Below are 17881 nucleotides of genomic sequence, written 5' to 3'. Positions count from 1 at the left end.
TAAACATTTAATTTATTTATTTACTTGGGAAATAAATTTTTTAAATTTTTTGTCCGTCCATTTTTTTATTTGACTTTACCGCCGTGTCGGTTGCCGACTGCATGCTTTCGAAACGTGGATTTTTGCAAATTTGCAGGAAAATATTTGTTCCATTGTCTACATTGAAGAAACGTGGGCAGTCTATTTGACAGAGGCGTACAGCGCGTGCGACAAAAAGGTGTGGCGGAAATCAACAAGGAATAACCGTCACACAAGCTTGAATTATGGGCCGTTTATAGTAAACACTGGGTGGAGGAACACGATTATGGTTTAGAAATTACGCTGAGACTCGACTGTTGATACATGACCATTATCGTGTTAAAAAATGCCTGGAATATATTAATGTTTGTATGGAGGTTGTTATTTATTATTTTTTAAATATTGCGATAAAAAAATGTTATGTACACTCCCTAATTATTTTATATACATTATAGAAGTGGCGCAAAATGTATAGTGAGAATTATCTAGAAAGAAACTAAGAAATAAGACTGTCTACAACTAAAAAAATAATAAAAAAATTTTGCCACCATGTACAGCGTGATTCACTATATTTTGACCCCCATTATCTTTTTTGTTTTAATAGTTATAAAAAAATGTAAAATACAAAAGTTGCACGATTTTTTATGAATTTTTCGAAAATGACATTTGAAAAACAAATGAAGTCCAAACAAAATGGCCGCGGGTGTTAACTTTGTTAATTTAAATGGATCACCCTGTATATTTTTACTTATTTGGATAGGACGTTCCTTATCGAGCATAGTCATATAGGATTTGTTGGGTCCATCTCCAACAATAAGCGAGATACTATTAAAAAAGGAAAGGTTTTTTATTAAGAAAATAAGATATCTTGTAATTGTTAGACCTCTTTTAGATGGACCCAACAAACTATATGACTATGCTCGACAGGGAACGTTCTATCCAAATATGTAAAAATATACAGGGTGTTCCATTTAAATTAACAAAGTTAATATCCGTGGTCATTTTGTTTGGACTTCATTTGTTTTTCTACTATCATTTTCGAAAACTTCATAAAGAATCGTGCAACTTTTGTATTTTACATTTTTTTATAACTCTTAAAACAAAATAGTTGAAGGGGGGGGGTCAAAATATAGTGAATTACCCTGTATATCTCAAAAACTAAACGTATTATCAAAAGAAATATGAAACTGTATTAAAATACGAAAAAAAAGTACAGCAACTGCGTAAGAAAATGACATTTCGTTTATATGTATTTCTATATTAAATAATTTGTTTCAAATCATTAAAGTTGTTTAAACTTGAAATGCTTGTAATTAAACGTCCTTTAATGTAAATTTGTAGAGTAAATAATTTTGATTGCATAATAATATACCTAGTAGGTACAGCAAATACTTAATGAATTCATGCATAGGAAAATATTAATGGTTATAGTTATTTTTTTATTTGCATAATTAATATAAGAGATGCCAAGTATAATACGTACATACATAGTAGCCAATCTGTGATCAGGTATTTTGAATAATACATTACAATTATACAATGATAATTATGTTAAATATCATATAATTATTAGTATTATTGTTCACCAATAACTACTATAAACAATCAAATGGCTCGAAAATAATCACATTTTAATCAAGAATTTGTCACTTCAACCACTGCGGATTGATAATTTGCGGAGAGAGCGAAATTTAAGAACAGTAAAAACAACAGAAAATGAATCACACTTGATTCATGAGAGATAAGAACAAACGGTGCTATGTTACTTAAAGGTGATGTTTAGAGAGAGTTTAGGCCCACAAAATCAGACTATCCTTCTAAACCAGACACCAGATTATACTTTCCCAAAAATTTTCAACGCATATAATCTAAATACGAGCTTAAGAGAAGAAGAAGAGTTATGGTGGTCGTAATTTGAAAACTTCATGCATTTTTTTTTATAAAAAACATTGTATGAAATGATAAAATTTGTTTAAATTTTATTCTAGAAATTTTGTCTAGCATTCGACAAAATTTTTTTTCATTCATAAATTCCAAGAATGCTTTTATTCAATGTTCAGGTTCGTAATCAGCGACATCGAAAATCTCAAGAATCAGTGGGAATTTAGGTGTTTGTAATTTGATTTTTTTCTCTCTTTGAGTTTTTACCTGTTGATAATAATCAATTTCCGAATATCGACTAATATACCAAACTAATCAATTTCAACAGACAATTGTCGGAGAGGAACAATTCGAAGGATTCAAAACCAATTTTAAAGGGATAGAGGAATATTTTTACAGTTCTGTGGAGAAAAATTACCTCGCTACGTAAAATACCCTCAAATATAGCAAACAACATGTTTTTCGCACATTTAGAAGAGGATATTTCGAAAATTTGACGTGATGAAGCAATTCTCTGGGCGAATTAGGATTCAGCTTTTCAATAACCTTCGGACAAGTATAGCTATGTTTCTGATTTAAAATTTGTCCGGTCTGTCATTATTACTTTAGAAGATAAACAGTTTTAGCTATTACTGTAAGTTGTAAGTTATTTTGGATGCCCTGGTTTTTAACTTTGCAAAGTTCTATAAATTGTCTTTAAACGTTGTATAAAACGTTGTATAGAGCTTATTAGCTTAGCTTCATCCATCCTAGAATGATATTAAATACTCAGCAGTTCTACTGCTCTATACAGGGTGTTTCAGGATTAAGTCGACAAACTGTAAGGAGATATTCCTCATAAAAAAATAAGAAAAAAATCAAGTGCTTCATTTTCAAAATATAGGGCGTTAAAGATTTAAAAAAAAAAATCGAATTTTTTAGATAACTTCTACTACAAAAAGTGTTCATTCACTTTTTTCCTAATTCTTATAGTTTCATTTCAAAATTGATTTTTCGGGAGGGTGCTTCTGGATTCTGTCGATAAACTTTAGGAAGTCGTTCCTCATAAAACCTAAAAATATATAGTACCTATTAAAATTGGTCTTAGTCTCGAGTATGTGTGACTCAAATAAGTATTAAAATTATTTAGGAGATGCTTCGTTTTTGAGATATAGGGTGTTTTTTTTAGAAAAAAATTGATGATGAAAACAATAGAAATATTCAAGTACCTAACAACATCTAATGTGACTATGTCGTAATGCTACAACGTAACGACCCTTGCAATACTCCTAATTTTTTTCAGGCGGTTTGTAGTCACTTCATTTACTTGTGTTGTGTACTTTTAAATAAAATAAGATGGCAAACAATAAATGAACATTTATTTGTAAATTGAAATAACTAAAAAATTACCAATTAATATTATATCTAGACCAAGCGAAAAGTGAATCAAAAATGAAATGATTTAAAAAATATTTTGTTCAAAATGGGCGCCTCCGGATTGTAGACAAGCAGGACATCTTCTAATAATGGAGTTAATTCTCGACACGCTTGGACTATTCGCTGTCTTAGATCTTCTGGGTATCAACTGGCACATCGTAGACTTTTTGTTTAACAGCACCCCAAACGAAATAATCCATCGGTGTCAAGTCCGGTGAACGTGCGGGTCACGCTGTAGGTTCTCCACGACCAATACATCTCCTGGGATAATTAATGTTTAACCACTCCCTAGGACCTCTACCAAAATGGGCAGGACAGCCATCTAGTTGAAACCAACCGTTCATTCGAGTATTAACCGGAACATCTTCTAACAGATCTTGAAAACCATTAGAAGGAACTCGGTAAACATGTCAGCATTTAACCGATGCAGAAGGAAGTAGGGACCAACTATAGTGTTGTCCAACACACCCAACCATACGTTACATTGGACTTCATGCTGAAAACTATGTTCCCTTACCGCCCGTGGATTCTCCTAGGACCAAATATGGTTGGTCCTTTGGTTTAAAATTCCCCTTCGAGTAAATCTGTCCACGTTACTTTTTGCGTAAACTGATCATCATCCTCTGCTTGGTTTAACATCCAGTCACAAAACACGCGCCTGCATCGTATGTCCTGAGGCAAAAAATGTTGCACACGCTGGATATGGTACGCATGGTGTCCATCAGCCCGAAGAGTCCTCCAAATGGAACTTGACGAAATACCTAGCTCATAGCTAGATCTTCTGACACTCGTGGATGGATTTTCATCGAAATGGTTTAAGATAGTATTCGATCTTACTTTGTTCTGAAGTGGGGCAAAATGTCCATCAGCATAAGTTGGAATACCGAAAGATCCAGTTTGTCTGAGACGACAGAATGTCGTTGAAAATGTTTCCTTTGCTGGTAGTCTGCGATGAGGAAATCTTACTGTATATTAACGGCGAGCCGCCGTGGCATTTCCATCACAAAAACCATATCAGCATATATATTCATTGTTCGAAAATATGGACGGCATTATTAAACTTACTTTTATTATTAGTTTGAACGCTTTATTTAATGGATAATTTATGCAACAATTCGCAAAATAACATTTAGAACGTCAAATTAATATTGCTTGACAGCAGCCTACTTGAAAATTTTTGTTGAGGTTCATTTTAAAGTTTATCGACAGAATCCAGAAGCACCCTTCCGAAAAATCAATTTTACCATGAAACTATAAGAGTTAGGAAAAAGTGAATGTACACTTTTTGTCAATAACACACTGTTCTATCTAAAATCAGCATTTTTTATTTTCAGTAGGGCCGTATTCATTTTCTTTATAATTTAATAAGTCTGAGTCCCCATAACTCCGCCACTGGTTGCTTGCGGGACTTCTACTTCTATGGAAAAATGGTACCTTATAAAAAGATGTGTCATGCCAAATTTGGCTTAAATAGCCTTCTTCATTTAGAAGTTATTTAAAAAATTCGAATTTTTTAAAAAATCTTTAACGGCCTATATTTCGAAAATGAAGCGTCTCTGGAAAAAAATTTATACATGATTTTTTTTCCTATTTTTTTATGAGGAATATCTCCTTAAAGTTTGTCGACTTAGCCCTGAAACACCCTGTATACTAGAAGATGGAACTGCAAAAAATATAAAAACAGCGCAAATTGTTGCTTTTTTTAAAACTCGTATTTTTAACCGAGACTAGGAATGATTTTGCGTAATAACAATAACCCTTTTTCTACATTTTATACGAACACCAGGTTCACAGCTGGCTGCAAACACTTCGGTTCGGCTAAGCGAAAAATATCTTGGCAAATAAAATAAATAAACAAACAATTATTACGCCTAATTACACATCTCCCAGCAATTAATTCGGCATCGGATAAGCTGCGGGTCCGTTTAATTCGATGCAATAACAGAAAATCCTCTAACCTCGACAGAAATCAAAGCATATCATCGTGTAATTAATTACTAGGTTTACCTTCAATTAAACACCAAAACGCGCCATTTACACGAACGCCAAAAACGGCTTAACTCTCTCTCTCGATCTGTGAACTATTTGTAGGTATTGTCCGATTTGGCGGAGATAAAAATAACAATCGGCCGGGGGAGATTTCTATGGGATGCACCTTGACCTAAACTTTTTAAGTGTTATTATCGGTGTGAATCTAGATGCCAAGACACAATAAGTCGCGTACAGCGTGGTGGTAATTTCATTTGTTCGTTAGATCGTTTAGTTAACGATGACGTAGGCAATAAAAAATTGTAGACACCAGACTAAATCCTCTGGATCATTTTTCTCCTAGAATTTAGTCGACTGTAATATCTGATCTAGCTCAATGAAGGACAGGTTTAAATAGAATTAAAGAGGTAATAAATAAGGAAGTTTTTATTTGCTTTTATTATTTTATTAATTCCTACTATTGTGAATGTAATCAGTAAATGTTAATTAGCATTTTAATCATGAAACGTTACAATAACTGTTGCAAATATTGTGATCGACATGTAAACACTTTTCGGCACATCTAATCCAGTTCTGACGAACTAAAAGTTGTCGGCAGCAGCTGTAGTATGTTAAATCATCAACGCTACAATAAGGTACTGTCGTGGAATCTGATTGGTTGTTTCATTTTCATTATCTCTTAGCATATTAAGGGAATCATACACCCTCATAGCGAAATCAGATTGAGCAACGGTTCCTGGAGTCTCTATTTTTGCATGTGCCTGTGTGGAAGAATTTTTTAGGTGAAATTTAACTGTTTTGACCATGAAAATTTGTAGCGTACAACATTATTGATCTGTATCGCTACCGGGCTGACGTTCGATCACTCTCGATGTGAGCTCCGCAGGGTAATCAGCAGTGAGGTTCGCACCAGATTTGCGAATCCGAAATTTGGAAAATCATTTGTTTGTAATTGATGACTTTCTCCAAAGAGTTATTGTTTTCAAAATTATTGTGGTGAGTTGAGGCCGTTTTGGAATTCGAATTTTTCGCCAAAATTGAAAATATTTCTGAAGATCTTCGTGCTCCCCAGCGCTGTCGCGTGGTCATGGTCGTCTGATGGCTGGTGACTTTTGGCGGCAATCATGGCTTCGTGACGAACTGGCGGGAAATTTTCGCAACATGCGTGAAAAGGTGGTTTCCCGCCCTATGCCTTCCGATATACGGAGTGTTTCGAAAGATTATTAAATATCCGTTTATCCTGCATCGCTGTACACGTTATTTTGAGCACAAGGCTGACGTAAACAATAAACCACGGTAATAGGGGCGTTATGAAAACCACAGTAATACTGAAGTCCAGTTACGTAGTGCTGTGTTAAATATAACAAATTTAAATAATTTAACCTACATATTAAAAAGTGTAAAGCATGTATTGTATAGACAGTAGACAGTTATGAACAAAAAAATTAAATATATCTTTTGAAATCTATGTTTAAACGCCATTTGTAGTCGAAACGAATTTAAAACAGCAAATAATACACAAAACTACATTTACTAATTAAACTGTAAGGAATAGAAGAGTAATATGTGCGTACATTTTTATGGATGGATAGAATTTGTCATTTTTCTCAGCGTAGTAATTTAATCGCAAAATGTGGGTCATGTAAATTTTTTCTACTCGTCTATATAACTACTATAAAATTAATTTAATTATATTAGCACTGTTAGTTATAGCCTGGGATTGTAGTATACTTATTAAAAAAAAGAATTAAAAATATAATGGGCAAATGCTTGTTACTCAAAAAAACCAACAGTCTTTAGCAGTATCATATTCTGCTCTTTTGGATTATCGTTTAACAAATTAATTTAAGACTTATTGTTAGAAAATAAATCGTAATCGGTTTTGGAAACCTTGTTTTTCGTAACTTTTTAAACAATTTCGAATATTAGATATTATGTAACGCAAAAACTATAGTAAATAAATGAAATGACATTATTTTGTGAACCTGAGATTAAAATATCCAATGATGTATAAAACTTGTGTAAAAGTTATAAACAAACAACTTTTACTTGTTTTTATTTTTTCAATTACCTACTACGTTATAAATAAGCTTGTTTTTTCTCAATTGAAACAAACTGTAAACACCACAATGATGTCTGACCTCTAAATAGTGAAATGTATGGATTTTTTATAACATTCACCATCGACTTCGAGTAAATTAGATCAAAACATTGTTACATGAAAAGATTAATTCTGTAGATATTTATGCAAAAACTGCGCTGATTTGGAAGCATTATTGATTAAATTCAGCTTTAAAATATCATTTTACAATTAATAATACATAATTTTATTTGCCGGCGCTATTGTTCGTTTCTTAGATCACGAAATTATTATATATTTTTTTAGTTTTCTCATTTTAGTTCGTTTCCTAGTAGATAAGGAAAAATAGAAATAACTGACAAGGTTTTTTTAAGTCACATTTTGATTATATAATTCAAATAGTTAAATATAAAAAAATAATAAAATACCTGTATCTGTAAATAACAAAATTATACACTGCAGACATGTGTACAATTTTATTTGTTGTTTGACTTTTGTTTCTATTTTAGTTAGAATTAGAAAAAATGATGCATACTAGTTTTAACCTGACAATGAACAAAAAAAAAGAGTCCTTGGAAACTTCTTTAAGATGCTTAGCATTTCTTATTATGAAACCAATACTTTTATTAGCAATAGCAAGTAATGTACCTAATTAATCCGAAGAATAAAAGTTAATTTCGTATCAAAAATTATAAACAAATATTTAAACTCTACTACATCATTTTGATATGACTAGTATAATAGTAATAAACATATGGAACTGAGGTAAAGAGTTTGATGTCATCTACATATAAAAACATTGTCATAAATGTCATTAATGAGCATATTAAATAATAGTGGGCTAAGAACTGAACCCTGAGGTACTCCTGAAGTAGCAACAATTTCAGTCTATGTAAAACTACGATGCTGAACTTTCAATGGTCTGTTAGAAAGGTGAAATTAAAAAAAATTGATAACTTACTAGGAAGAATCTCGTAATGCAAAGACTTTTGACAGATCTGGGTGAGGTCATGAACATTTTCAAAATTACGAAAATTTTATAAAAATACCTATTTTATCTGAATTTTTTATTTATACCTTGGAACCTATGTATTTTGGAATAATATTGAAAAGGAAAAAAGTTTTAGAATTGAATTTTGCACAATACACTGTAGGTTAAAAATGTTTAAATTTATTATCGATGTTGCAAAATAGCAATAATTTATGAAAAAAAGGCAAAATAATCAAGTTTTTTGGATAATTATAATTTTTTAAAAATATTATAATTGCTCCGAGGGCATTCTAATTTTGGTAAAAAAAACTTTTAGAGTATAATAAAACAACACACCAAATTTTATTAAAATCGGTTAGATAGTTTTCGCAAAATATTTTTTTTTTATTTTGAAAAAATTTTCGAATTTTCAAAATGTTGCACAGCCTCAAATAAAACATCTAGATACTTGAAAATGTTTTCACATAAAAAATACCGATCAACCTTTCAAATGGTTTTTGAAAAAATTAAATCGGTTGATTAGGACGGCCATAGTAAATTTTAAAATTTAACTCTTTTTTTTATTTTTAAACAATTAGTTTACATTTATCAATTTGCAATTTAGTTGTTTTCAAAAATATTTTCTTAATTTTATTTGTATTTAACAAAAAAATTTATTTCCAAATAATTTTTTTTTAATTTGTTTAAACAAAAATTATTTAAATAATTGTAATAATCATAACTAAATTCATTCATATTCAGAGTGTTGAAATATATACGTAAACAAATCTTTTCATTGAAAAAATGCAATAGCATAGGGTAAAATATACAGTATATTTAATGCGTAAATAATAAATTCTGTTTATAACAAAATAATCAACTACTTTTCGTGTTTTGAGTCACTTTCCGCGCGTGCGGCCGACAGCTTTTCCGCTGATTTATCTATGTTGCCGATAACTTATGGATATGAAAATTTTTTCCAGCTTTGAACTCGGAAAAACGAAGCCACTGGATCAACGGTTATTGCTAAATTGTTTATAAATTAACGGTAAATGCCGATAAACTTTGACCGCTTATATCTGGAGAACCAATAAACGGAATTTAACTTTAAAAAAAAAAGAAGCGTCTTTCTGAGTACTTTAAAATTATAGTTTTTGAAAAAAACTAAATTGCAAATTGATAAATGTAATCTAATTGTTTAAAAATAAAAAAAGGGTGTCAACCTTAAAAATTTACTGTGGCAGTCCTAATCACCGATTTCAATTTTTCAAAAACCATTTGAAAGGTACAGCGGTCTTTTCTATGTAAAAAACTTTTCAAGTATCTAGATGCTTTATTTTGAGGAACATTTTGAAAATTGGAAAAAATTAAAAAAAAAATTTTTTTCAAAAAATTATTTTGCGAACATTATTGAACCGATTTTAATGAAATTTGGTGTGTTGTTTTATTATACCCTAAAGTTTTTTTTACCAAAATTGGAATGCCCTCGGAGCAATTGAAATATTTTTAAAAAATTACCCAAAAAACTCGATTATTTTGCCTTTTTTTTTCATCAATTATTGCTATTTTGCAACATCGGTAATAAATTTAAACATTTTTAACTTTCACTATATTGTGCAAAATTCAATTCTAAAACTTTTTTCCTATTCAATATTCTTCCAAAATGCATAGGTTCCAAGATATAAGTAAAAAACTCAGATAAATTAGGTATTTTTATTATTTTTGCAATTTTGAAAATGTTCCGAATCTCCCCCAGATCTAGGGATCTGCACTTTTATTATGTGAGTTATACTGAAGGTAATCCAGAAAAAAATTGCTTGCCCCCTCTCACATCCACCTCAAAACACATACGCAAAATTATGTAAAATAGAAAATGGCAAAACCATTTATTAACAATACTTTATCGTCATTAAAAGTATCATCATGGTACATCACTGAATCAGGAATTGATGGCGTATTGCGTAAGTTAGACCAACAATCGCGAGGATATAGCTTTTTTGATACATTTATTACAGTTTATTTAGATACCAAACAAAAAATAAGCAAATCAAGCTGTTAGTGTTCTGATTTAAAATATTTTTTGACATATTGCTCAGTTAAGGAAATCTTTTCATTTAACACTTTGCCTTTTGTCAGTACGTATACAAATACTTACATTTTATTAGTTACAATAAAGTCTGTTCCATTTTTCGTGCATCTGATGGGCGTTACGCAAGTGAGAGTTCTGAAATTCGGATCACATTCTAAATTTTTATAATTTTCTTTATATTCAAATACACGCTAGTCGGTTACGTGCGCCATTCTACTTTTACGAATACGTACGTGAGATAAAACAGAAGAAATGATGTAACTGAACTAAAAACCTAGAAAGTTGTTTAGTACATAAGAAATTTATTATTTCAATCGGCTTTTTTGCTCCGATTCAATTGGGAATATCCGCAACATATGGCAGCGATAATTATTACACCTCGACAATATTTCACAATTTTTCATTTTTCGACTTACATAATATCAAATTAATACACTTAATGGAAAGAACTGTTCCTTTCGCGTAAATCTAATTGCCAGAAAAATGTAGCAATGAATATCGTTCTGGTTTACCAAAACGTAGCCTATTTTTTCAGGAGGTCAGATTAAAAGTTACATTTGCTACTTTAGTTTCATCATGTCATGCTTAACATTCTTTAACGCTAGAAAAATAACTCTCGCGATAGTGGGTTGAAATTTAAGAAAAAAAGTCATTTATTCATTTATCCAAATGCTTCTGAAGATGTTGACGCAAACGACGAAACTTGGACTATTTATAGTAAAGTACGTTTACATTAGGATAAAAAGTTTCATTTACTGACTCGATATACAAGGTGTTCCTTAACTGCATTTCATAATAAAAAGGGTGTTTTTTTTAGAAAGAAAAGTGTTTCTATAGACATAAGTTTCAAACGGTTTAGTTTTCAAAACACGAAGTGTTGAAGTTTTTGAAACACGAACAAATATATATTATAGAATATACAGTGTGTCCTTTGATTATATTCCGAAAAGGAAAAACTTTTTTTTCCAAATTTTTATAAAAATTATTGTTTTTCAGTTTAAAAAATTAAAAAGTAACCACAAGCAAAATACCCATTTTTTTAAATTTAGAGGAGTGTCACTAATTGTAAGAGATGCTAACAAATTCAAACAAGTAATAAACGTTCCAATTATTTTGCAAAAAAATTATTCATCTCTAGGGCTGCCAGAATTGAGCCGAGGGGTATAGGCGTACGCATTATATATTAAAAAGCAACAAATTAAATTGTCTACAATACACCACCATAAACACCAACGGAGAGAAATTAGTTACTCAACATCCGCACGATAACAAAGCAACAGCATACTAACGTGACGTAAACGTGAAAAGCATTCTGAGCCAGCGGCTCGCATATGTCTCGGTTGATCCGCTTGGCACGCCATTGAATTGCGGCTCTCTTTGATAGCTCTACTCATCACCCATTTTATGCTGTATGGTTTAGACACACTGACGATTAATGAATATAAATTAAAAAATGGTAATGAATTAAGATCGGGACTTTCGGGAGATCATAAAATATTACTGCATTTTCCTGTTCCATTATTGAATTACGAATCAATCAGTTGAGTTATGCTAAATGCTAAATTCTACTTGGTGTTACAACCTTAGAATTGTAGACATTTTGGAAAATCCTAACACCCTGAGAAATATCAAGAACACAATACTATTGCCAGTATTATTGCCAGTATTATAATACCAAGCTGGATTTCATTTAAAATAACTCTAAATACAATATATCTATAAAGCAATATCGGAAGAGTACAACTTTATGGTCTCCTCGATGTCCTGATCTGAATTCAATGGATTTTATTATATATACATTAGGGTGGCCCAAAAAAAACTTTTTTTTTTCGTGTCTCTTGTGAAAATATTTTAGTTTATCATGTTTTAAGAGGTCCCTCAAAATATCAGCTCAAAAAAATTTTTTTAGAGGTCGCTCAAGATTTTTAAAAATTTCCGAAATCGTCAAAAATTGATTTTTTTTTAAATTTTTTTTCTCGTTATTTTATCATTTTCTAGGTTAAAAAAATCTAGATTCTGAAAATTTAAATCGATATTTTAATTTTTAAAGGTCACTCATAATTATTTTAATTTTCAAAGTAGTGTACTTATGTTTTCGAGCGACCTCTAAAAAACAAATATCAACGAACTAATAACTTTTTATATTGAATTTGATGAACAAAATAATAGAAATAAATCACAAGAGATTTAAATTTTAAAAAATTTAAAAATTATAAATATTTGATACTCGGTGCGGTGAGAAATTTTTTAAGTGTCCCCGTGATTTATTTCTATTCTTTTGTTCATCAAATTCAATAAAAGAAAATATTAGTTCGTTGATATTTATTTTTAGAGATCGCTCGAAAACATTTTAGATACACTACTTTTAAAGTTAAAATAATTAAGAATGACGTTTAGAAATTAAAATATCGATTTGAAATTTTTTAAATCGAGATTTTTTCAACCTAGAAAGTGATAAAATAACGAGAAAAAATAAAAAAAAATTAAATTTCTGACGATTTTGGAAATTTAAAAAATGTTTTTGAGCTGATTTTTTGAGGGGGCTCTTAAAACATGATAAACTAACATATTTTCACAAGACACGAAAAAAAAATCGTTTCTTTTTGGGCCACCCTAATATACATACAATTGTCACAATGCCGATGTCACACCAATGCCGATCCCTCCATATTATTCCTACCTGTATTTAAAAGTTAAAAGGTTTCTTCTATTGTATTAGAAAATAGGAGTATTTTTCGATTTTTTTATTTAATAAACTTACCACACAGCTGAATACATGGAAAATAATTCTAAAACAATTAATTTGTCCAAACAACATTACAGGAATTTTTTTGTTACAAATATAAACACAATATACTTAATAAGAATCTACAAAAATAATTAAAAAAATCATTGCAAAATTTTGAATTTGCTAATACTAAGGGCAATCCGCTAAATTTTTCTGACTTTATAATTACATTTTATTTGCCATATTTATATTTTTCCTATTTATATTTTTTTCGTGAAACAATATCAAAATTACTTCCAGTATAGATATTCATTTGCGTGTGGTAAATTTATTTTATGCAAACAATTATAATAACTTGAAAATAATTCATTTTCGAATCAAATGAAGATCGTTTTTCTTTAAAATGGAATTACAAATAGACCTACTGAACGTGTAAAATACCCAGTGGCGTCGAAATTAAGGGGTTTTTAGAGACCGTATTTGCTAACATCTCCGCCAATGCTTGTGTGTGCTTCATTAATTCATTTTAAATATTACCTACCGAGATTTTTCAAAAACTTTCACATCTTTTGTCTGGAAAATTAAGCTGATTAGGACATCAAGCAACTTTTTTCCTTAAAATGACCTAGTTGTATTATTATCGGAAAACCTACTGAAAAAATCTCCAAACATCTTCAAGACATTTGTAATTCAGGTACCTAGACGCCTAAACCTTCGAAAGCTTATGAAATCCTAAATTTGCATTTCTGAATGTTCACCGAGTTAACGATATTATTCCGTGAAATTGAATTAATCGGTACTTTTGAATTTAATCCTCTCTGTACAGGATAACCCGGAACTGACAGTTGGCCGCCATTCCCCTGGAAAACGGAAAGAGCAATTAGGAAACCGCAAGCGGGGATGTTTATTCTGTGATCTCGGTAAGTGAAATTAAATTAGAAAAATAATACCGATGACGTCACAGCTCTTGGGACGCTAAACTTACCAATATGAGATCCTCTCTTGCGGTTTCCAATTTACTCTCTCCGTTTTCTTGAAACGGCGGACAACCCTTAGTTTTGGATCATAAATATTTCTAAGACAATAAAAGGGTCTATTCATAACAATTTCGAAGAAAATATAAAAATTATATTTCAAACATCAAATAAGACGAAAAGGTCTCCAGAAATATCTTCCACTCCATCACCTTAACTTTTAGAACTCAATTTGGGACACTCTGTACATGGAATTTTCAAATGTGTTGATGAATATGCATTTACTACTTTAACTAACAGGTTATTAATTTGGTTAGGATCCGATATTGGTTCAATTTCTTCAAATACATCTAAAAACATTCAAGACAAAGTATAATTTATGGATATTGGGCACACCCATTTCTATAATTTCACCGGAAAAAGCTGAATTTTAATCGCCTGCTTAAGCGGACGCCGACGTACCTCTTATCTAATTTATGATAGTGAAATGCTAAGAAGAAATTCGACCCGCATAGATCGTAGGAAAGAAAGCAGATTTACTCCGTTTCTACGCAATTTGAATAAACAAGTTTCATCTCACCGGGAGGTTTGGGAAGCCTCGAATTCGCGCGAATCATATACCCACAATCTTGGGTCAAAGAAATCATAAACTATCGCCGCATTTCACCCGTTGAATCAGACATCTCGTGATGTTGTGTTACATCACTAATTGTATCACATCAATTATAGGCCAGCCGGCAGGTTTGCAAACGTGACCGGAACAAATGACGTCACTCTTGAAAAAGTACCTTTCTTGTAAGAGACAGCATCAGTGTGATGCATCCCTCTTACCAAAGAAAACTTTTGAACGACAGATTGAAAAAAAAAGTTAGTTGGTGCCTGAGAATTACGGAAAAATGTTCCTATGTATCTCAAAAAGTAAAAGCGATGCGGGCCAATAGAATGTAATAATAATAAGTGTACAAGATTTGAGTTCTGTGTCTCAAACGGTTCCTGAGATATCGTCAAAAAACTGAAAAAAACTTTTTTTGACACCCTATATTTCGAAAACGGTGTGTTTATTCATAAGAACTTTTTTTCTTAGAATGAACCAAAGAATCACCCTTCATTTTCCGACATATGTATTTTTCGACATGTTTTTTCAAACACCCTGTATAATATAAAACCTTCATTGAATAACTATATTTACCAGATCTGATAGTACCTCGAATATAAAGACCTCTTGCAATTGGAATTTGAAAAAGTTCCATGAAAATTAAAAAAATTCCTTGATATTTCCCTAATATTTTCAGATTTGTGAAATTCCCTATTATTTCCTGGTTTTCCAGCATTTCTAGATATATCACCCAATCTAAATACTAGCATACTGGAACTTTTTCTTACTGAAGTGAACAAACTGAATATAAGAAGTACCTAGACAGAAACATTATTTTATATGAAAACTGTTAAACATTCATATAGCGATTACAACAGAGAAATTTATTATTAACACAGTTGATGGTACTAACAGTGGAACTGAATTACATGAGTAAACTTTTACATTTACTATATTTACGTATTAATCATTTATTAAGAAATTATTGTACATAAGGATGTACTACTATGTATTATAATTATGATTAAAATAATAATAAAATTTCCAGTGTCAATTTAAAACGTATTCTCAGATAAATATTTAGAATATAATTCAGCACAACCCGTTTATATTTATTGCTTATTTTATGACCTAGAGGGAAAGCAAGCAGTGCCTCCTAAATATATCAACGTACTTTATCTGACAAATGCTACTAAAACTTAGGCTATAATTTTCACTATCGTTATTTACAAGACATAAATTATGTTTCAGAAGGACTCGACAAGGCGATAGGATGTTGTGGTCCACGGTCCCATATTTGTTCCAAATCGTCCTGAGCACGACAGGACTTCATCCCCATTACGATATATTCTTCGACCATATTCCCTCGCCTTCATTCATAGGAGGAAGTCCCCATAGGCCGTATATACCTGGCAGGTTAGTAATAACCATGGCGTTGAGGGTGTCACGTGATACACGTGAAAATATGACATGCATTGACGAAATCTATCTATCTCTTACTACTAAGTAAATTTAGTTTGAACGATGTCTTTTACCCCAAAAAGAGTGACTAAAAGTGTATCGAATATAAGGTACAGCAGAAGGATTGAAGAATTTTTATGAAAATATTTCAGTTGAAGTTTCAATATGAAGTTTCAGTTGCTTTAATATGTCTGAAAAGATGGTTACAGCGTGTGTTCAATTGACAAATATTTCTTGCAAATATAATATTTTTTTATATTTATTGTCTTACCACAACAATACGAAGAAACATTTTTGGAACCGCTGACTATATCAAGATATCTGCCCGTGTTTACAAGTATTGGTTCAATCCTATTAGGAAGTAGCAGTCCTTTCACGAAAACATAATACAATTAAAAATAGGAGTGTTACTACAAAAATAGAACCAAATAGCGGATGACATGCTATTTACGACCACACTATTGACCTCTTTGTATGTCTAACGGGAATAATTCCAGAAGTTCTCAATAAATTTTAACAATTTTGATTATTATTACTTTTAAGCATCGTTTTGTAGTTTCAACGGTTTGTATTGTTAAAAATGTTTATTATTAATGCATTCTACCTACCATTAAAAACCTCCAACAAGTTTGTGAACACCCTGTATATTTAACTATTTTCGATCTATTTCATATAAAGAAGAAGTCAGTTTATTAATTTTTTGTGATACCGGCAACAATGCATATTTGATCTCTCTTTCAGAATAGATAAATTATTTTATATGTAAGTATAGAAGTGGTCAGTGGTAAGTTTAAAAAAAAAACATCAATTTAATTATATTATTTCTAATTGTTTGGCCAAAAGCGTGTCTTACACGCTACTGTTTAAAATATACATGTATGTTTGTCTTGTAGATAAAAGCAGTGGCGTAACAATTGTTTTACAGTATTTTTTTTAAAGAAATCTAACGGCTGTCTGTCATCATGATATTATCGGAATTTCAGGAAATATTAGATAAATAATTGCAATAGTACAGTAGTCTGGTATACAAACAAGGCTAACTACGTTATGTCTCATAAACATGATTTATCTGATCTTAACATATCCTTCTTGAATTGCTTGTAAGAAGTAAGCTGAAATTATGTGTCTTGACTAATAAATTGTCACTTTAAAAGGTATCTAACATAACGATATTTTTTATTCATGTTTGTAATAATTTATAATATAAAATGCGACAAAGCAATCACGATTGATTTTGCTCGACATTATATACAGGGTGATTCATTAACAATGGGAAAGTCGAAAGCTGAAGATACTACACGTGAAATGGTGACCATTGGCGCAAACATGCCTTATCCGAAAGTTGACAGTTTCGGAAATACAGGGTGTTGAAAGTTAAACTTTTAAATCGTTTTTTTTTGCGATTATTCTGAAAATATGTAGGTTAGGAACTTGAAAATTTGTGAAACTATATTTTTTTAGGCGACGAATAAGATGCGTGTTGTAATTTCACTATTGCTCATAGAGGGGGACACTTACTACCAAGTTTTTTCAGAAATGTTGCTATATCTTAAAAACTAACAATTTTAGATAAAAAAATTTAAAATAAAAGTTGAAGTGGTCCGATATGTGAATAAAATAGAATAATAAAATACAGGGTGTTCAATTTGAAAAATTTTAGAAAATCAAGTTTAAACTTTC

The 17881-nt window shown here is 30.9% G+C and overlaps 1 protein-coding gene across 2 annotated transcripts in view; it reads left to right on the top strand.

Moving 5' to 3' along the window:
* The window catches only part of LOC108910632 (peroxidase-like), a 53810-nt gene that overhangs the window by 18396 nt on the left and 17533 nt on the right, over positions 1-17881 (top strand). The window contains exons 1-2 of one of the 2 annotated variants that reach the window (XM_018715312.1): positions 14057-14091; positions 15992-16156. In XM_018715312.1, coding sequence (XP_018570828.1) covers positions 16014-16156 — 143 coding nt within the window. In that variant the 5' untranslated portion in view covers positions 14057-14091; positions 15992-16013. Of the gene's footprint in view, positions 1-14056; positions 14092-15991; positions 16157-17881 lie in introns of those variants that run through there. The other variant, XM_018715311.1, reaches the window with a different exon arrangement.

The sequence above is a fragment of the Anoplophora glabripennis genome, unplaced genomic scaffold, assembly GCF_000390285.2.
Source record: "Anoplophora glabripennis isolate ALB-LARVAE unplaced genomic scaffold, Agla_2.0 scaffold312, whole genome shotgun sequence".
Lineage (NCBI taxonomy): Eukaryota > Metazoa > Arthropoda > Insecta > Coleoptera > Cerambycidae > Anoplophora > Anoplophora glabripennis.
Note: the sequence above shows the minus strand (reverse complement) of the source record. Positions and strands in the feature narration are given on the sequence as shown.